This window comes from Clarias gariepinus, chromosome 9, assembly GCF_024256425.1.
Source record: "Clarias gariepinus isolate MV-2021 ecotype Netherlands chromosome 9, CGAR_prim_01v2, whole genome shotgun sequence".
Classification (NCBI taxonomy): domain Eukaryota; kingdom Metazoa; phylum Chordata; class Actinopteri; order Siluriformes; family Clariidae; genus Clarias; species Clarias gariepinus.
Genome location: NC_071108.1, coordinates 17,973,925 through 17,996,328, shown reverse-complemented (window position 1 = coordinate 17,996,328; position 22,404 = coordinate 17,973,925). Strand labels below are relative to the sequence as shown.

At 37.5% G+C, this 22,404-nt stretch overlaps 1 protein-coding gene across 2 annotated transcripts in view; it reads left to right on the top strand.

Moving 5' to 3' along the window:
- The window catches only part of ccser1 (coiled-coil serine-rich protein 1), an 87,906-nt gene that overhangs the window by 7,895 nt on the left and 57,607 nt on the right, over positions 1 to 22,404 (top strand). For both annotated transcript variants that reach the window (XM_053504774.1, XM_053504775.1), the window contains exons 3-5: positions 1,411 to 1,595; positions 18,310 to 18,400; positions 19,505 to 19,616. In XM_053504774.1, coding sequence (XP_053360749.1) covers positions 1,411 to 1,595; positions 18,310 to 18,400; positions 19,505 to 19,616 — 388 coding nt within the window. The remainder of the gene's footprint in view (positions 1 to 1,410; positions 1,596 to 18,309; positions 18,401 to 19,504; positions 19,617 to 22,404) is intronic.

Genomic DNA, 22,404 nt, shown 5'->3' with positions numbered 1-22,404 from the left:
TTGAGCAGATGTTATGCCACCACTGGTCAAAGCACCATGCTTTCAGGTTGTTCATTCCTCCATGTGTCTGAGATTCTCATTTGTGTCAAGAATAAGTGGTTAAATATTTGTAGAATTTGTATGAAGTCTTCATTTGTAACCAGCAGAGTTCATCCAAACAGGAACAAAATCACAGCAAGGTCAGATTACTGATTTTTTTTTTATTGCTTTTATTGTTGAAGGCAATTTCTGCCAAAAAAAATAGTAACAAGAAATTTTTGTTTCACACTCTAAAACATCGAGATGACCTTGTTTTCTTTGCCATAACAAGGTTGTTCATGGAATATAAGTGTAAACAGCATCATTGTCTCTGGTGCATCCGCATTGGCCATCTTAGAGAAGCAATCTCTATGCTGAATCACAATGGATTTGAATAGGCCTTTCTAGGCACGTTCACCCAATCCAACTCATTGGTTCCTGACGAGAGCATTACAGGAAAGTCTTGACCATCTGCTACAGCAAAACAAGTTTTCTTTTTAATATGATGGATTACAGCACACTGTGTTACTGCTGGTTTCACTGGTTGAAGTGCTAAGTTCAAGGGGTACAGTACACTGCCCATGCAGATGACATTCAGATGAGGTTTTAGAAAATAGTTTCATGCATAATGTATAGAAGTAGTGTGTTTGATGCTGACATTGGAACTAATCTAACAAATATGCAGTGATCAGTGTCTCAAGACACAAAAATAGTTGGCATGATCTATTTTGACATACACCTGTTATTCAACCCTTTGAAAGTAGGCCATATGGGACAGCCCACCTTTCCCACGCACATGGAGCTGCTTGCTGCTTGATACATAGCAGGGCACATAGATCTTCAGGGCAAAGCTAGATTCTTTGAGAATCCTGACCACACCATCATCCCAAGTGTGCCATGATTTGTTACACTGGTGTGTCGGGGTTCATGCAGAACACTGTGTGTTGAACCAGCTCTGGTTCAAGGTTAGAATTTTAACTGCCGTTGCAACAAAGTGGCCTTGGGCCTATGCATATACTCCATGTGCCACTGCAGCATATCCTCATCTCAGGATGAGAACTAGCTGGAGATGTGACGCCTTTCTCATAAAAGGGGTCACGGCGTGGTAGCCCATCGGAAAGATAGTCAGCATGGATTGCTGGTTTATTCTGGCCGTGTTATTTCTCTGATGTTTGAAGGCAGCATATAGAATATCCACCAAAACAGTAAAACAGGAAAATTATGAAATGTTATAGATTTATAGATATTATATATAGAGATTATAGGTATAGATTTGTTTACTCATTTTCCTCACTAGTTGCACTTAAAAGAAGACGACATATTAATTTATATTAATATTCTTCCTGTTTTTATGGTTTCAAGCCTTACCACAGCGTGTTTCGTTCTCCGCAGTGTCCATGTGCAGTAGTATGAGCCCGCGCCGTGAGGTGATTCGTTTGGAGAGGAGGCTACGTTCAGCTTCAGAGGGAGCCGGAGGTCCAAGACTTCACCTCAACCTTAAAGAACATACCTGCATGGAGACCAGCATGTTGGTCAAACATAGAACCAACTCCTCGTCCTCCAAGCTGGGCAGTCTGGTAAGCAGGGTGATAAAGATCATATGACTCCAGGGCATGTTGCATGTTATGCTGATAGCTGAATTGGAGCTGGCTGACAACAAGTCTACATTTAAATATGGTATGGATTTAAAGGAATGAACACTTCCTATTCCAACCTCAATAAGACTGGTTTTAAGGATCCATTTCACACCTAAACGAACACACTTTGAACCATAGCTAACTAAATAAGTAATAGTGTGTAGACACACTGCAGCTCTGTAAGCAGGTGCTATATACGAATTTAGTGCATGCCAAGCGGTAAAGAAATCGAGTAACTGGATGGAGTGAGTTATATCCTGAAAACCGTAGCTTTGTCTTTTAATATGAAAGTTAGATTCGTACACCTACCCCACACAGATTTCCCTTGTGCTTATGCAAAAAACATAAAATGTAGAGTAATATATGCTCCATCAAATTTACTAGGGTCACAAGAGATTTGCTTGTCCCTTGTTGGTGGTTTAATGCGTACTCATTTATCATGCATGCTTGCTAACATTTATCTTTCTCAATATTTTCTACCTGGCCCCTCAGGCTCATTGGAGATCTGTGAAAATGCTAATCTTTCACAATTAGCTAAGGACCATCTTTCCCACAAATCCATCATTTTGTCTTGTCCTGAAGAGAGAACATGAAAACTCTAGGACTATAAGAGAACACAGTGGTATAACTGGTGTAGATGTAACTCGCCTAGTCATTTCCTACAGTATTTACTTTTCACCCAGGGTAAAAAACACCTGTGGACAAATCTGTCCACTTATACTTGGTCAGCGGTATGTTTTTGCTTCCCGAGTCACAAATGTCCTGCTTCCTTCTCCTGCTATCTTTGTGGAAGAATTCTTACTTCAGCAGCTTGGCTGAGTAAGCATAGTTGGCTGAAGTGAAAATTTAGAGTGCAGACATTTTGTCTTAATAAATCTCTGAATAGTAACTTTGCATTTGATGTATTATGCATTCGACACCGAACAAGATGATTTGTAGTTACCGGTTCAGATTTGCCTTAAGTGTCCTCGGCTACCATACATTTAAAATAAAATATTAGTTCTGAAACTTGCCTTGGCTGATATTGTAAACCCAGGGTAGAGTTTTAAGAGTTTTGTGAGTGCTTTAATTTATTAGGCTACTCTACTTTATTTGGTCACCAAAACTTTATTCTTAACTTCAATTTGTTGTAAAATCTCTATCCAAGAACTGGGGCTTAGCCAATGAACGATTTGGGTTGTCCTCTACACTACAGTAAACACATAAAGGTTTGTGAACTTTCTCCACCGACATTGCTTTAGTGCAGTGGACCTGTAGACCCAGAGTAGTTTAGTAAATCTAAAATAGCCTGAAGAAGTAACTAAAAAAGGATTTCAATGAGCCTGTGACCAAGTGTCAAATTAAGCGAAATTTTAATGATATCGAAAACAATGTTTACAAAAAAAAATAATAATAAACACAGTTCAGAACAGAACAGAAGGAGATTGCTAAAATGACTGGAAATGGGTTAAGAACTATCAAATACAGTTATTAAAATATGCAAGGATAATGCTGAACCTTCAACTTTGTGGAGGTAATGTTGTTAAAAATTCATTAAGTAATTGCTTAAAAGCTTGATAAAATCAGCTAATCCACAGTAAAACTCACAGTATGTTTACTAGTGAAAATAAGAGCATTTCCTCATGCACAATGTGATGAGAACTAAAAAGTACTTGTCCGAATCAGAAAAAAATATTTCTTTAGAGTTTTGGGAAGCATAAAACCTGGAAGGATAATGCTGAACTGTGTGGTCATAAGAAAACCATTTATTAGTAAGATTATTCAAAAGGCTTTAATTTATTAGGAGTGTAAAGATTAAACTTTGGAGCAATGAAAAAAGGTCACATGGTCTGATGTATCCAGATTTACCCTGTTCCAGAGTGATGGGTACAGCAGGGTAAGAAGGAAGTGCATATGCATAGTGGTCCACTATACCAGTCTCTGGGGGCAGTGTTTTGATCTGGGCCTCAGTTGGTCAGGTCAAGGCTCAGCAACGTTATGTGGAAGTAAAATGAAGTCAGCTGATGATCTGGATGTACAGAAAACAGCGAAACAACAGAAACAGAATGGAAAGTTCCTGCCAGCATACCAGCACCTCACAAATCCACATGTGACAAATCCTCACAAATCCACAGTATAACTTTTTATGCTTTTTGTTGTCAGGGCTGTTGGACTTTGCATGCTAATAAAGCATATTGAGCCTAATTACACAGTGGATAACATACACTACTTTTACAGTTAGATTTTTTTTAGCCAGTCTACCAGAAATGCACAAATTTGCAGATTTACTTATTTATTTATTTTTTTATTTATTTAACTGTGGTTAAATATGATTGTGTCTTTCCTGTGGGAATGGTTATTTCACAAAGCATAAAAAATAGTTCTTTAGGCTCCTGAACACTTTCAGTAGATCTTCAGTAGTAGTTCTTTAGTAGCAGCTTAGCAGCTCCAAGATTATTAGAGCCATATTCATTATAATCGTGTGTAAGAGCAGCCAGGAGGTGAAATATTATGGTCTGGCATTTTTCTGACTCTGCAGTGTGTTTATGTTGGTTATGTTAATTAGCAAGAGTGGAGTGCAATCGATACAGTCAGCACAGCAGAACGAGACAGGCTTGCTTTCCTTAGAGTTTTCGAGTTCAGTACTCGAAGCAGTGTGACATTTCTGTGCCTCTATCTAAAGGGCCATTTAAGGACGTTATTACGTACAAGCCACATTCTTTGTATTTCTATAGAAAATTAAGAAAATGTACTCAAGTAAGGATTTGTTTGAAAAGCAGAAACAAATCCACAATGTATTGTATCGCGTATGGTCTAGAAAATGGTAACTATCAGCCTGTTAAATGGTAAGACCTTAAATTTTGCACTATATACAGTACACGGATCAGACATAAGATTAAAACACCCAAAAGGTAAAGTGACTAACACTGATTATTGCATTACTATTATGCAGCAAGTATACAGTCAGTTCTCAAAGTTGGTGTTTTGAAAGCTAGAAAAATGGGCAGGTGTAAGCATCTGAGTGACTTCGTCAATTGCCTAATAGTGATAGATAGATGAGTGGGTCAGAGCATTTCCCAGATGGCAGGCCATGTGGACTGTTTCCAGTATGCAGTGGTTAGTACCTACAAAAAGTGGACCAAGAAACGGCCAGTGAACCAGTGACAGGGTCATGGATGCCAAAGGTTCGCCGAACAAACCGAGTGTGTGGAGCAAAGGCTAGCCCTGGGTCTTGCTTATCCCACAGAAGCGCTTGGCCTGGAGCTTGACAGTTGACTTGGCCTCTTCCACCATCTGAAAGCCAGATACCACAACACAACTTCAGAGGTCTTGTGTGAGGTTATGCCTTGACGAGTCAGAGCTCTTGTGGTGACGCAAGGAGAACCTACACAATGTTGGCTATTTGGCAGGAGATGTTTGTGTATGCAGATTGCTCAGGGTAATGTTATGACACAAAGTATGTCACCTCTCAGCACCCTACATTTCTACTATTAGGATTTCACAGAACAATTCATTACTGTATTCCTCTTTTGTGAAAACCCATACCTAATTAATGAGCCACAGGCTTAAGATGATTCAGTTAGTCCTGTTTTTTCTCATCCTTACTGACAAATACCCAAAAAATGAACTTGGCCAAAGTTTGTATCCTGTCCTATTGTTGTGATTTTTTTTTTTGGGCGCAAAAGAGGAAGTGCTACTTCTGATTCACTTGCTTGTGGTCGAAGCAGAGCAAACAGTACACACCTGGATAAAGCAGGAACCAGTTGTTGCTTATCTATTGTTTAATTTAGAGGCGTGTATTTATAAAAAAAAAAAAATGGGGTCAGCAAACTATAAATAATGAGATCAAGGTAATGTGGAACATGACGTAGAAAAATAATAGAATGACTGTAATATTTTTTTTTTAAATTGAGTTGAAGATGAAATTCATTAATGAAATTTAACAGCATAAAAAGGCATACATGTAGCTGAAATCAATTAAGTGTACTAATCCACCTTAAGAGTATAAAACAATAAAAGAAGACTTTTTTTAACTACTAGCTGATACTATTCTAAGAAATGAACAATCCATCATGCATTTTAATGAGGAAATTAAGTTAAATATTATAAAAAGTGAAAATCGTATCACTCCCTGGCTAGCCCTATATTAATATTTAAAAACACAGTTTTATGTTGTTTTTTCTCACTTTGTGTTCAAGGTCTCTTGCCGGCATTAGCAGTAGTAGGCGTGTCATTTTTGTGCTTCAAAAATTGTCGTATGTCCATGTTGTCAAAATTTAACTGATCAAATGACTGATACAAGAGATGTTGTAATTGGTCACAGTAGACAGTTGGGGTACCATGAAGGCTGAATAAGGAGCGCACTATGGACTTCAAAACAGTATAAAAAACAGAAATAACTACAGCAAATTTTAAATCCACTTTAATGCTAGCCAGAGGTGAGTAAATTATATTTCTGAAATTTAGGAATGTGCATAAATAATGTTTGTGTTTTTCTAGTTCCTGTCTGATTAAGAGGGATACCGTAGAGCAGTCCACTCCTCCATGCAGAACATTTTAAGCTCTTGTATAGTTTTAGGTTTATGCACATGACTTTTCTTTTCGGTTTGGACCAGGGTATTTTGAGTAGGATTCAACTCTACAGACTGTTCTCTTTGTAAACTATTGATTTTTGTGTTGCTTTTAGGGCATTTGTCTGTTGCTTTAGAAGTATGAAAGCTCTGCCTATGGCAATGTCTGATCTTTGTGTCCAGGTTTCAGGGCTGAAATATCCTGGTATGTAGCAGAATTTATGATGCATTTAGTCTTCACAAAAGATCCTGAACAGCTACAAAGCATCCGTCTCTATATTTTAAAGTAGAATATCAGTTGGTCATTTCCTTATCTCACCAAATTTGACCACACGTACAGTGTTAATTGTAGTTCTAGTGATGTTTAGTTAAGTTCTGGTGCTGCATTTTGAAAGATGTTTTAAAGAAAGCCTTCATAGTGCATTTAAACAGATCATAGTTATGGCAGTGATTTTGAAACTTGACAGGCTTACAAATCAGTTAAACTATGCAATTCAGATACTGTCATCTGTGGTCTCTTTTTTTTATTTCCCTCGTAACCATCGTCCTTGCTGTGTGAGGTTGCTGGATTTGCTCATGCTACCCCTAAATATGTCTAAATGTATTTTATAAGCATATGTAGGATATTTCTTTACCTGATTTGTCTTTTTGTGTTGAAACAACCTCCATATTTAAACCCCTCCATATTTAAAATAGTCCTTTGGTAAGGTTAGTAATTTTGGCACATATATTTGAAAGTACATACTATATTTTTTATAAATGTAGTTTAAAAATGGTGGAGAATATCGGTAACTTTTTTCACATATACAAATAGTCTATTTAGTTGTTTAAATAGAAAAAGTCTGGTGTTGTAATGTTTATTTTATATGATTCATTTTTCTCATTAAATTTGGAGGCAATGGAAACTGTGGATCTACTGTAGCACTGCTTCATTTATAATGTAGTTTTTTATTATCTAGTTTTCACCATTTATTATGTCATTGGTTTCACAGAGAAAAAGATGGCACCTTCATCCATTTTAAGTAGACGATAATGTCAGAGTCTGTATATGGATTAGCTCTGTCTAGATCTGTGACCATATGCTGTAAAAAGGAAGTCTGAAAACATTATCTATCAACATAAAGACGTACCAGTATCCTACAGATATTATTTGTGTTAAAGGTCCCATATTTTACAATTTCTTTAACAAGTTAACACATGTCTCAAAACTCCCCCAATGTGTGTATGTTAATGCTCCATCTGAAACTCATTCGTACCTTAAATACCTTAATTTCATTCTTTCTTCATTTAAGTTTTTTTTATGTAAATGAGATTCTGCTGAGCCATGCCACACCCTAGAACAGCAGAGGTGAGCAGCAAGGTGGGTGAGGGTATCTTTCCTATATGGGGTCACAATAGGGCAAAAATCTGCCCATTTGTACTTGGGCAATAAGCAAGAAATGTTTTTTACCTTCATTTTTTTGTACACAGACCAACCTGTGTATCCACTTAATATATGAGAAGAAAATAAAACAACTTAGTTTTTTCCATTAGAGTAGCATAAACTCTTCTAAATTTAGCTATAGATATTTAAAACACCTTAACTGGTATTATTTAAATATAACAATTGTCTTTTTGTAAAAGTACAAAATCATTTCATAGCTCAGTATCACTACGTAGCAATAGACTAAATCAGCATTGTGTCACAGCAACAAAGTACCTACCTCTGGGTGTGGGACACAGGCACTGCATTGATATAACATTATTTCCCAGGTGATTTAACCATAGAATGGTTTTGAATTCAGTCCAGTCTTGAATTTTAAAAATAATAGATATTGTCTTCTTTTACAAATTTACACATTGTGTTGTTGAATAGTTTTACCCACATTCATCACTTCACGATTAACAGATCTGTTTCAGTGTTTATTGTCTCTTTCTTTCTTTCTTTCTTTCTTACTTTGTTTCTTTCTTTCTTTCCTTCAAGTTATTAATACCAGCATTGATCTTGTTCTGTAGGTTTATAATTGTATTTTTGGAAAGTAAAACTTGCAAGCAAGTCTGAGCTTACAACCAGAAAAAAAAGCTTTCTTTATTTTGTGAGTGTGTCTTATTGGTTTAATTTGATTCCTAATTGATTGTTCACAGGGGTTTATTTGTTTATTTGTCATTATAGCCCCTGTAGGGAAATCTGTAACTGGAGCAGCACTTGCAAATTGGGCTCAAATACCAGTCTGTGTAATGGGAATAAGCCATCTAAGAAGATTTAACCAAATAAAAATGCATAGGTGCTTTGTGAGCAGTTGCTCCTGTTTTTGAGGTTATGCCTGATGTACATAAGGTTTCTGTGCCTATATTCTAATTTCACTACTAAAAAGGATTTGTGGGAAACACTTGCTCTGTCCAGTTGAATTTATGATGCATCCAGCACATTCAGTACTTCGCCAAAAGCTTAGGTCAGGGTTTAGATAGTTAAAGCAACGTCAATGATTTTTGGCAGCTTGTAATAAATCTTTTTTTGAAAGATAGAGACATTTGGTTTTTTTTTTTCTTGCATTTGTTCAGACTTGAGAAATTGAAAAATAATTTGAATAATGAGAGCCCTTACTAGAACAAGGCTGACTTTCCATCTACAAGGACAGAAAGGTTTTTGTTTTTTTTAGTATATCGGTCACAATGTAAAATGCTTGAACTCCACTCCGTGATGTAGGCATTGTGTGCAGAGTGAGAATGGTCTGCTGTGCCACATTGAACTGGGACTACAGGTCCTGTTTGATGGGAAGTGACCACTTAGGGCCTGTCATTAACATTAACCCCTGGTGGTCAAACATCCAGATAAGAGTAATGACAAACCCTGGGATTGAGTTTCATGTTTAGGCTGCTTTTGGTAATTGCATTTGAAACTGCAGCCAAATTACATTCTTATCTACTTTAACAATCCCCACTTCACTGATGTGTCTCCTATAGCTTGGTTCAGGAGTTCTTTACCCATTGTGTACACTGCTTCCCTGCTTTTGAATGCATATGAGGACACTGATAAAGTTGACACATAGTAAGATAGCCTAGTCCCTCGCTTGGGTGACTATAGGCATCAATCAGCTCTCTCAACTGAAAGATCCAGCTTCAGTTTTGCTTAATATCAGCCTTAATATCACCCTGCAGCTCATTCGGTGCTCCTGCTGAGCCACACTCTTGCATCACAATCTGATTATCAGACTGCTCCAATGGCAGCCTATCAGCATGTTCCACCAGGGTGGGCTTGTTCATTACTCAAGTTTGGAGAATGAGAAGCAAGTGCTGAGAATTTATTAGATTTTGCCAAATGCGTATCCTAATTATGTAGTCCTATATTATTACCGTGTGTGCTCAAGTGGTGGCTATATCTACCATAAACCAAATTAACCCGAACAGGACTCATTAACCTCATTGAAAAAGTTTAAAGAAAATGGTATTAAAAAGGAAGTTCACTCATTTGAGGGGCTAAATATCCAGGCTTTTTTTTGGCTGATGTGATAATGTACTGTAGCAAAGTCACTCACCTTTCTCTTCCTAGAGAGATCTGCAGCCAAGTCTTCTATTTGCTTTACACCACACAGCATAAAAGACGTAGGGAAATATATAATCAGCAGTATTCACATATCCAGGGGCCTTTACGTTATTGGCATTTTTGCTGCAGTTAAGGAAAGGCTCTGTAAGTGTATAGTGAAGGTTCTGTAGTCCAACCCATATGGGCATTGATCATTGTCCATCAGGACCTGGCAGAACAAAAAGCTCATCATTGTGCGCTTAAATACAAGAGAATTGGGAAAATGTTGACCCTAGTTACTCAGTTTATTGCTTGAAAGTTCTGTTACCCCAGTAATTCATCAACATGCACTCTTAAGATGGTGCAGATTTAATAACAGCAAAATTAGCAAAAAACAAAGAAGATGGTGCTGTATCTAGTGTCTTTATTCTACATTGTCAGCTCTTTACTGAAACAATATTGAGAAAGTAAATAAGCTGACTTGAAGAGGATGTTTTACAGGAAACCCATGTGGAGTCAAGGTGAATGGTACGAAACAAGGAAATGAGCAAATGTGTATGCGCTATGTTGTGAAGGAAACAATCTTCGTGTATACTCATACTCATCTGAGTATTTGTCTAAGGTTCTCGTTAGTCTCCTATCTCAAGAACTAGTAAATTGTTTAATTATTAATAATTAGTGATTTTTTTTTTTCCTCAGTCACTTATTGTTTGAACTATACTCTACCTGGCCAATAAAAAAGTCTCACAGCAATGTTTATTTCGACTCTAGCTTTCTCTAGCTTTGATTACGTCATGCAAGGTAGTGGCCAATTCATGTGTAAAAATAATTTCTCATGCTTCCAGAACTACTATTTTACAATATAAGCCCAAAAATATGCCTGTGACATCTGGGAACAAAAACGTCTATTAATTAAAACCATATAATCTGGTTGTTCAGTACATTCAGATCAAATCATCAGCTAACTTAATTTTACTGCAATATAACGATGCTAAGCCTAGACCTGATAAACTGAGTGTATTTAAAGCATATCAATAAAATTTGGAGGATCTGCAGCATTTCATTTGTTTTTCTTTTTGCACTTTAAACCATGTGTTTGTAGGTGTCCTTTATAGTATTTATTGTAGATCCTTGATATTGACAAAATTACTTAATTTCTCCAATCACAAAAATGTGGCAAACCCTATTGATAAATTAGCCTTTAGAATTGCATTCAACACCATTCTTCCTTTGTTATTTTAGTGATTGTGGTGAAGTGCGCCATCATCAGTACCAAATCTCCCATGGCTGTTTAATTGAGTAGAGAGTTATTAAACCATTTACTGTAGTGAGTTCTCATGTCTTGTGGATGTACACTTTAAAAATTCCTAGAAAAGAGCCCTCCAATCTGATTGGAAATGTTTCATCATAGAGTAAAGGCCATCAGTCAGAATAACTTTGTATTGATTTCCAATTCCGCTTTCCTGTAAGTGGATATATGAACCCAAACAATTTCAGAAAAATGCCTCCTGTAGCACAGCAGTGTCAATGGTGTTTCCTTTAATTTAACACTTTTCTGTAGGTATACAATACAATATTCATACAATATACAATTATTAAGGAGAGACCAAAACACACTATGTATTTGGCTGTATGGTTATATTATTGTGGTAATATTATTGTGCAAGCTTTTCTTGGTTGCTTTTATCACTGTTGGGTGTCTTTGTAAGAAAGTAAACAAGGGACGCAAAGTTTAAGGTACAGAAAAATAGTGAAATTAGGCAACTAAATTAGAAGCAGACATGTGAGGAGAGCCAAGGTGAGACTGTAAGTCTTCCATCAATATAAACATGACTAATGGCTCTATATGTGTGTGTGTGTATGTGTATGTATTTGTGTGTGAGAGAGAGAGAGTAGATAAAGTTGTTGGTGCATTTCAAAATGTTTCCTTCATTTTTTTTATAGCATGGACAAGGTCAAGCTAACATAGGGAAGGACATTTTTATATGACATTCCTATAAAAGCGGAATCTTCTTTGTACAGAATTCATTGCATTGTATTGTATATGGCAAACAGTGTGAGGGTTGCACTGGCTGTTTGGGGGAAAAGGAGCAAGGCATGGCCAGTGGAGAGGATGGTGATATGTTCTTGTAATGCTCCCTGAGCCAATGTGCAGGACACCAGTGTACACTTCTGTAATCGAAGTAATGTAGTTGACACTAAATAAACTGGAACTGAATTTGCTTTCTGTGTTTTTATTTTTTTTATTTTATTTTTTTTTACAGTTTGCAGGTAGGTTTGAAATTCGTAGGTTTGAAATTATTGATTCAATCAAAAAGCAGTTTAAATTGCGGCAAATGTGTCTAATATGTCCATAAACTAAACATGATTCACATATCTTAAAACTATGAGCTTTTTATTAAGCGTTTATTTTCTCCTTGGAAAATGAACAACTTTTATTGTGCTATTAATGTTTTATTCATGTCCTCATTACGAGACTCCCTAGCTGTCTGTTTTGACCGCAAAAGGCTTTCATTGCTAATCATCTCTAACTCTTTAATACTTGAACTTGCCAATTTGCTGGAATGAAGGAGACATCAATAAACACAGTCAGCTTTAAAAAAAAAATCTAGTTTAAACAAGATTAGAGAGAAAATACTTTGGGGGTTGCACATGGTAGTGCTGATGGAATAGACACTTCTGAAACCAGACATGCGTGCACTACTTTCTTTCAGTTTTAATTCCATGAAGGAAGCTAGTCTTAGGGCTTGCTTTGTTACCCTGGTAAATAAGCATTTTGTATTTTGGGCAGGTTTGCTCAAGCATAAATTTGACATTCCGCTAGTTTGATCGATTTTATTGAACTAGCCGCATGCTATACACTGGATGAAAACATCCATAGATATAGGTTTCCTATATCTATACAAAAAAGTACTCAGGAAAGTTGCCAGGGCACTGTTTAACAAACTATGGCCAAACTACTTCATGTGTTGCATGCATTCTGTACTGTATGTGTTTTCTACCCTTTCTGATAAAAAAAAACAAAAAAACAAAAACGAAGGCTCTTTTCCAGCGCATCACAAAGACTTTCAATGGGCTTAAGGTCTGAACTCTGTAGTGGCTATTTCATGTGTGAAAAAAATTACTCATGCTCAAGGTCATTTAGGATATTTAGGTCAGCAAACATTTTCCAACATTGCTGAGCCTAGACATGACCAACTGAAACGGCCCCACCACTTACCACTGCCGCCAGAGGCTTGTACAGTGGCCACCATGCATGATGGGTTCTTACCCTGATGCATCCTTCATTCTGGAATAGCGTCGATCTTTCATCTTACTTGTTGTCTTTGCTTGATGCAGCCCAACGATTTGATCCATCTGAAACACAGTAACATCTTTTCCATGACCGCAGGAGATGATTCTGGCATGGTTGTTTAAGAAATGAGAAACCTCTCACTGTGTCAGTTATTATTAAAAGATTTGTTGCTAGCTGGGACATATTAATCATAAAAGTAGTGTTCTAAATTAAGGCTTTGGATATTTGCTTATGTAAATGCATTTTGTCATGTAAGTGTTTTACATTTGGATTTCGTCTTTTACTAATAAAAGCCACTCAAGCCAGAACCTTGTGCAATCTAAAATTAGCTTTCTGTTTTTTTTTGTGGTGTGAAAATCATATCCAGTTGTGAAGATTGCTGCATTATCAGTGATGTCATAGCTGGGCCTCCGAGTGGCGCAGTGGTAAAGTGCTCGCCCTATTATCCGGAGATCACTGATTCGATTTCCGGGTGATGCTGTAACCTCTCGCAGCCGGAGGTCTAGAGAAAGCTGATTAGCTAAGCTCTCTTAGAGGGGAGTGATGAGAGGTACTTCGTGCTCCGACATTAATCATGGCTCTACAGCCAATCAAGGGCGTCTGTGAGCTTACACACATGGAAGGAGCGGATAGTGCTGTCCTCCGAGTGTGTTACGCCGCCCCCAACAAAGATGACAGGGAGGAATTGAACACGACTAAATTAGGGAGAAAATCTGGAAAAAAATCCGCTCAAAAAAGTGATGTCATAACTGTTTGTTTAAAATCCAGTGGATGGTGCTTGAAGTGTTCAACTTATCACCTCCTCGATCATTTTGGGACAAGAAAATTCCTCTCGCATTTCCTGAGAGATGCTGTAAATACTGGAATGACTAAGATTTACTGGATTTATGTACATATGAGTGTTTGTCTTGCGTATTCTATTGACTGTTTTCTGCCCAGCAGCTTTCATGGCTTTTATAGAACGTTCTTGTCATAATTATGTCTCGTAGAGTTTAATAAACAATTTCTGTAAGAAAAAGCTTTCACTGTAGTTTCAGTGACATTTTGCTCTTTCTGCATTAGATTGTCAGAGCTGCGTAAATGTCACATGTATGCGTGGGAGCTTTGATTACTACAGCTGCTCTTTGCCCCACGTATTTGTGGGAACATGTTATACCTGGATTTTGTTATTGAAACATGTTGAGGATGGAGTGACCTGTCTGGCTCTTTCACATAAGGCCAGGTATTGTGATCTTACTCTGTAGAACACCCATGGTTCATTATAAATAAGCCTTTTCACAGAGTTGTGTTTTTATTCAATAGCTTGTTACAGCCCAGCTCTAGCCTAATCCTGAAGCAGGGCATTATGCAGCATTATGCAGTTCGTTTGAGTGGATTTCATTACTAAATGTAGACCCTGTAGAATTGCAGTTCTCTAAACCCAGACAAATTCTTAAAACATTTTCTATCTTCAGTATTAGCAGCAAAATGTTGCTAAACATGTTGTGTGTAATTTTTTTTTCTGCCTGCCTTAAAACCTGGGTGGACATATTAACCGCAAGGCTTTTGTTTTTCCTCTTTGGTTGCCATTGAATACAATTGTATTATTTATTTTAATTATTTGTCGAATTCTATATTTATTTATTTATTTTTTTATTGCTTATTATAGTAGGAAAGCAAATCAAAGACTGTTCACTTGAAAAACTGTTCACTTGAAAAACTGTATTGATCAACATTGACACATTTTAATTCTGAAGGGATCAGCATTGTGACTGTTTCCCTCTTGTATTTAATAAGCACTCAATGACTGCAAAGATCTCGGGACATTGTATTTGGCAACAGCTTTATTAACTTTTGATGAAAGTGCAGCAGTTGTATTCCAGAGCAGAAATAAACATAATTTCAACAATCTTGATCTATGCAACTAGATTTATCTACATAGATTTCTTAAGTTTTGCAAGACGGATTTCCACTCAGGGTTTGTGACATTTAACTGCACCACACTGTATCAACATGAAATCTTTTCTCTAGGATGAAGAACATCTATACAAGGGGAATTCGAGTCAAACCAGGACTAGTGCAGAAAAACAAAAAAGAGTAAAAAGGAAGAGTAAAAGCCACCTTTATTTCTCTATGTAATCCCCAGCTACACTAATGCACTTACATTTTCTGAGCACCCCGAAGCCATTATCAGACTGCTTGCTTCACCACTGAAATACTGGCCTACCAGGAACTCCTTTAGTGTACTGAACATTTGGAAATGGCTTGGAGCCACTTTGGCCTGGATCGTCATTAATGGATATAGAGCCTTCTTCAAAATCTTTGCACCATTTAAATGTTTTACTGCAGCTAAGAGTCTCATCACCGCACTGTGCTTGTAGTCCTCTTTAAATATCAATTGGATGTATGCCTTTATTTTTGAGTAAAGTCCTGGTTTGACTTGAACGCTCCCCCATATATTTTTTTCCTTTGGTGATCTTCTGTCCATTTCTCTATTTTCACTTCTCTTTTTTAATTGCTGTAAATAAATGCTTAGTTTTCAAACATAGGAAGTAGCACATGAGCATTTCTCTTCCAGTCCAAATGTGTTGCATTATGTTATCATTCATTTCACTATTATGTTTCAGTGAATAACTTTATATATCTATATATATATATTTTTTTTTTTTTTTTTTGCAGTGGCCATCTCATTGTTAAATAGTCGATACATACAACAGGAATTTGGTGGTGAAAGCAAAAGCAAAAAAAAAAAAAAAAAACATGGCCAGGGCATTGGTGGCCCAACGGTTAAGGCTCTGGGTTACTAATCGTAAGGTCGGTTCAGGGTTCAAGCTCCAACACCACTGAGCTGCCACTCAGACTGCCACAAAGTCCCTTAACCCTGTCTGGTCCTGGTATGATGCATCACAGCTGACCCTGCTTCCTATCAAGCTGGGATGTGTGTAACAAAAATACATTTCAGTATGATCTAATAAGTAACTGTAACTCATAAATGCTGCAAACAACAGTGACTTTAATAAGTTGTAATTGCTCAGGCTTTCTCCATTTTATTTAAATTTGTGCATATGTACTCGTACTCCCGCACCCACCCACACACACACATTCTATATACCAAAAACTTGCACACTAAAAATATTATATATAATTGTAAATCCTGGTAACTGGTGCACTGCTGTGTCTATTTTTTGTACAATACGTGCATGCTGCTTCCGCATTTTGTTTGCATCTACAAATGTTTGTAGAACCGCGGTCCGTTCGTACTGTACCTGCGGAAAATTCGTAACTCGAATGTTTGTAAGTCGAGGACTTACTGTACAAGGTTTTTAGGAGTTGTAGCATTGACATTTACCCAGCCCGTTATATACTTAGGGTTCATATGCACTAGTCACTATACAATGCTATTAATTTTGTAGGTTTTATTGTTAAATGGATTATTGACTTTAATGTCATCTTTAAATTGTTCAAGCACTTCCCATGTTGCCCTGCTTAATAAATTGTAGATGATGCAAATTGGCTGCCTTTTCACCATGATTCTCCTCTTCAGGGTCTAATGAATCTCCGAAATGAGCAAAAGTAGCATCCATCGTAGCCAGGCCCATCTGTTTCCTCAATATGGACACCTTTATACCAAGCCAGGCATTACTGACCCGATATGAGACCTAAGCCTCCCTTTCATTTTAGAGTAAAATGCTCTTTGATTGAATGGAAAGCTCCGCACTTGCATGGCCTAGGACAGGCCAAAACCGGTCTGATCAGCAAAGCTATTTACCTTCCTGGGATACAAAACATATCCCAGATCATCAGCGTAGCACATATGGTCATTGTTTTGTTGCTGGTAAAATGCGAGGAGCCATTCACAGTTGTTTTGTTACAAAGCAGCTCGACTCAGTATGCGTCACTAATATGCGTGGCGGCCGAGATTGGCCCGCATTCAGGCATGGTTTCGCCGGATGTTTTTCCGCGCGTCTGTTTTCTCGCAGGGCTGTTTCGAAACATCAGGCAGCAGGAAAAATGTTTCGAGTGGTTTGATGGGAGCTGCAGGATCCAGCATTAACGATTAAAAGCGGTTTTCTCCTGTCTGTGGCATGAGAGGGTGGGAAAATCAATCTGTGTGAGTGAGAGATGAAGAGTGAGTCACACCAAATGTCAGATCTCTGTCACCCCTCAAATGCTTCTCAGAGATAAATGTTAACACTGAGAGTGTTCAGACGGGATGCTCGCTGCATGCAGACGTGTACCTGCGCGCGTGCTTGATTATATCTTTCGATTGAAAATAATAATACCTATGCTACTGTAAGATAACACTTACTCTTTCTGACTTCCTTCCTGCAGTACCAGCTTATCTGAACACCACTGATGTGATGTACTATTTCACCAGTGAAAAAGGGGTGGCGGCTGACTTCATGTACTTGCTTTAGAGACATCCTTTGTACTGTTGCTGTGTTCAGCTTAAAAGAGACTCCTCCTTAAATTGCTTTCCTTTTCCCAAACACAATTATCCCGTAGACCGCATTTCTCCGTTTACAACAGTTCCTGATACTGGTCACAAGATGGCAGTGTGTCTCTTTTGAAGAAGCTTTGTCACGACTTGGGTTTAATTTAAATAAACTGATCGGGCGCTACATGCCTTTAAGATGTATTACACTATTTTAAGCTCTGTTCTGATAGAAGAAGACATGGCTTGTGCTTCATGATATAACGCTATAAAAGTTTTCAGGTCATTTTGATTTACTAGTAGTAGGAGGATTTTACTGGAGACATCTTTCTACTCTTTTTACGGAGGATCATCTGTTCTAGGTTATTCGGCTTATTCGGTTATAATCATAGAACTGATGAGCACTTGATGAGTAGTGTTATGTTTTTAGAGAAGTCTAATTGCAATTAAGCATGCAAATCAGTATTGTAGGATACCTTTACTTACAATGGAAAAAAAAAATCCTGCATCCACCAATAACAATGTCCTAGTGTATCATGTTCCTTCTTTGTTAAATCTAACCAAATTGTCAGTTACTGATCAGACTCTGAGATTGAACAAAACCTTACACTCCCACGTTCCAGAAAGAAACTCTATTGGAGCAAATCTGTGTGTGATGAGCATAAATGCTAGGTTGCCTGCATCCAAACTAGCTCTCCAACCAGCTGTCGATAATCTCTAACAGCGTTGCACACCCAGTCATTATAAAATGCACAAAATTCTAAGGAACTGTCTCAACACACTGGTGGCACATGCATTATTTTTTATGACAAGTGTAATCTATTCCATGCTGTAACTTTTAAAGCAAACAATGACTGACTTCTCTGCTGATACAAAGTCTTAATTTCTCACAGGATGTTTTAAACAATCTTGGCTCTTCCGAGCTAGATGAAGATGATCTAATGCTGGACCTGGAGCTCTCAGATGACCAGAGACATCGACACGGTACGTCTTTTAGCACTTTCAACTAATAACGAAGCTCACACTAAAGTCTCTAATGAATACCCCTCATCTAAAAGTAATTATATAAGTCATTTGCACAATGCTCTAGTGGTTAGATCGCTTGCAGGTATCGTTTTTATAATAGAAGTCATGCTTCTTCTGTTTCATAAACAAGAGAATTAAGTAAGACAGCATTTTAATACTCATCAAATTTATTGCAGGAATACAATTATTTATTGCTTTAGTGCAATAGTGAGCATATATTCAGGACAAACTCTGTAGAAATGGCTCACGTCTTGTCTATTAAAGCTCAATGTTCTTAAACAGGAATAACATATTAACTTGGGTATGTTTCTTAGTACTCTGGTGTATATTATGGTTGTTGTGCTGTCTCTAATCAAATTATTACTGCGGAATTGTTTAACATCACAAAACAGTTTACTAACAGTCCAAACTTCTAATGAATTTCTAATCTTTCTAATCTTTTTCTTAGTGATTTTATGTTAAATTAAATATGTATACATTCAGTTATTCTTTACAATACAAACAATGTTTTGATTAATTTGAATTATGTGTATTTTGAACTTCCTGACTCAGTAAGCTCTATTTTAATACTAGGTTTATTACTGTATATGATGCCTGGTTGCTGACATATGGCCAGTGACAATTTGTTTATGAAGAAAACCTCAAAAAAAAAAAAGTGATAAATATATTTAAATTATGATTTTGTGATGTAATAGGAGAGAGGGAACCTCTGACTCATTTTGACACCAGGATTTTCCTGCAACACCTAAAAATAACTTCAACAGCAGCACTTTTCTATGACTATTGAAGTAACCAGCTTGAATAGTGTTCATTGAAGTGCTTTAAAACAATGTTTGGGATTAACATTTTTGTTGAAGGATCAGGAAAATAACCGATTTTTGCTGAAATAAAAAAGTTGATACAGTTCACCAAGTGCACACTATCGGACATATATTAGTGCAAAACTAACCTGTGTGACTTAACACCTATCTTGATATGACTGGTCACACATTGTAGTCGTAGTTACCAATTAGCCTGGCTGCTTTTTATATTTATTTATCTGTATATATTTTTTTTATTTAGCTTCTCAAGAAGACTCTAGCCAATCTCTTGCCTCCTGTCTGAACCTGCTGCCATCTCCTGTGGATCTGCCTACAGACCAGAACACTGCCAAGGAGTGCAGGGAGAACAACAGGTACTTTTTTTTTTTTTCCTCCACATCCTCCACTGTCTCACCCTGTGTTAATATTCTCCTCTCCTCTCATCCCCCTTTTACCCTCCGTTAATCTTTTCCTCTCGTCTCCTCCCCTCCCTTCTCGTCTCCTCCCCCCTCGTCTCCTCACAGGCATCCAGTCGCTCTCGCCTGCAAAAACTTCCAATCAGGCAAAAAAGAATTAGATGTGATCACTTCTAGAAAATGTGCAATAACAAATTAACCCCCCGTGCACATCTCGTGGAGAGCGTTTACTGAATGCAAAAGAGAAGACGGTGCATGAGGAACACATACATATTTCTTATTGTAGCGTGAAGCCAAGCTTTACCTCCAAAGGGTTTCGGCATGTTGGGATTTGAAGCGGCTTTGCCAGTAAGCTTGCCTGTAGTTCATTTAATTGTGTCTGATTGAAAGAAAGTGTAAGTGTATGCTCAAACAACGAAACGATTTAGGGTAGCCTGCTCTCCATGCTCTCTAATGTCACTGTGGAATTTGTAACCCCGGTGATCTTGATGAAGAATTTTTAGGTCTACATCCTAACGCATTGTAGCAGATTGTAATCAACTTGATTGAATAAGCCTCTTGGATCGTTAAATCCATTTCAGTTTCCTGATGCTAACAAGATAGTGTAATAAACAAGAGTGTGTTGTTATTCTTGACAGCTAATTACCATAATTTATACAGTTATTTTTTTGTTGTTATTTTTTTTCTTTCAATTATCTCACGAAAATGCTAGTAATGCGTTATTGGTTAAGCTTGTTAATAAATACACTCCCGAACACAGAGTCCTTACAGAACTGGGTCTCATTTCTGACAGCTGGCTTTTCCTCATAATGACGCCAGCCGTGTCCCATGTGAATGTGCTCGAAATTATATCTGCATGGAAATTAGCCTAGAAAATTATATATATTTCCATGACCTTTTAATTATTTGTACAATTTTTAGACACTGCCCTAATATTGTTCTGGTTATTTTAAGACAGCAGATCTTGACTTTAAATAACCAAAGGATGGGCAGATGGGCACTACATGATAGACATTAACAGTCTATTGAACCGCACCTGTTAACAGCAATGCTGTGATCAGAACCTGACCGTAATGAAGGCTTGAAAATGAATAACATGAATAAGCATGGGAAATGAGATACTCGTTTGTTTTAAGGAAGGGCTAACGTGGCAGGAGGTGTGTGTAGTCAACCCTATCACTGCTAATACATTTGTACCCGCACCCCACACACACTTGCACTCACACACCATGTCATTATCATGTCACTGTCATTGCTGTGCTGAGAAGCTGAGAATGATCTAGCACTCAGATAATATCTGGTCAGTGGCTATTTGGCGGTGGACTCCTGCTGATGGATGGAAGATATGTACATTTAAAATGATCCCCTGCAGATTTTCAATAAGTCTCAAACCTGAACACTGTGATGGCCATTGTGCGACATTGATGTTCTATCTCACCAGCACTCCAGTTTGGGGTCCCTTTCTTGCTGAAAGATCCATTTCCAAGCAAATATTAACCTCCTGGCAGAGGCATTAGGGCTAAAAGAGTCTGGTCCTCGCCTGAATTCATGATGCCATCAATATTCATAAGCACTTGAACCAACTGCCCCAAAGCATCATCGATCCACCATCATATTTTATTCCGGGTGCCAGGTGATTGTTCTTGCATTCACTTCCCGTTTTGTCACCAGAGATGAACACTAATACTTAAGCATTGCAAATTGTGATGATTTTTTTTTTTTTTTTGGTTGAACGCTCTTATTAGATCCAAAGCAACACCAGAGATTGATAGTTGGTGACCTGTGTTTAAGATAAAATACTTTTTTTATTTATAAAACATTTCATTTTTTTGTTAAGAACCCGACTTGACTTATATTTTTAATCTATTTTTGATTTACTGCGCATAAAGCCGTTAAGCTTCCTCTGGAGTGGGTGGTTTTGCCTCGTCAGCAAGACATATGAATGACCTTGGCTTTGTATCTTTAAAACAGCTTTGAATTACACGTCCACTGTACATCTTCCGAAAAGTGTTTTATGCTTATTGTTATGCAGCCTGTTGTACATTCTCAGCACATCTGGCCAGCAGCAGTGCAAGCCATTTTTCCCCTCTTGTTTATTTGCTTTATTTTATTGTATTTTTTTGCAACGTGCATTGTGATGGCTGCGACTTGGGGATATGACCAAAATATCATGTCATCTTTTTTTTATGTTGTTGACCGTATCCTTATTTTTTAAACTACCCTGAAAAATGTATAACTTAAAGACCCTAATTGGTACTTTAAAAAAATATCTCATTAAACAAAAGCATGCAGACATAATTAGAGCACTTCTGGTTGAAAACCTCCTATCGGATCTTCAGAAAGGTAGCAAGTGTTGGGTACAATGCAAACAAACATACTTGACAGCGTAGCCTGGTGTACACCGCCCTAGAAATGTAACTACACGTTGTGATGATGCAGACCTCAACAACTGTGATTGGTCCGCCTGGTAGCAGCGCATTTCCGACTTAGATTTTTTTTTTACGCTTAGATTTTTAATTTAATTGATAAAAAATTATTAAAAGTAAGTAGTACTTCTCTTTGAAGTAATTTCATAAAAAAAAATTTGTTCAACAATTATTAGTTTCAACTCCAACTAGACCCACTCAGTTTTATTCACCTTTGTTTGTAGTACGCTCTCCAAACAGACTCGGCACAGTAGTATAAAAACCCCACTGCCAACTAGCAGTTTGGCGGTGTAATTGCAGCACGACATGGACACACCAGT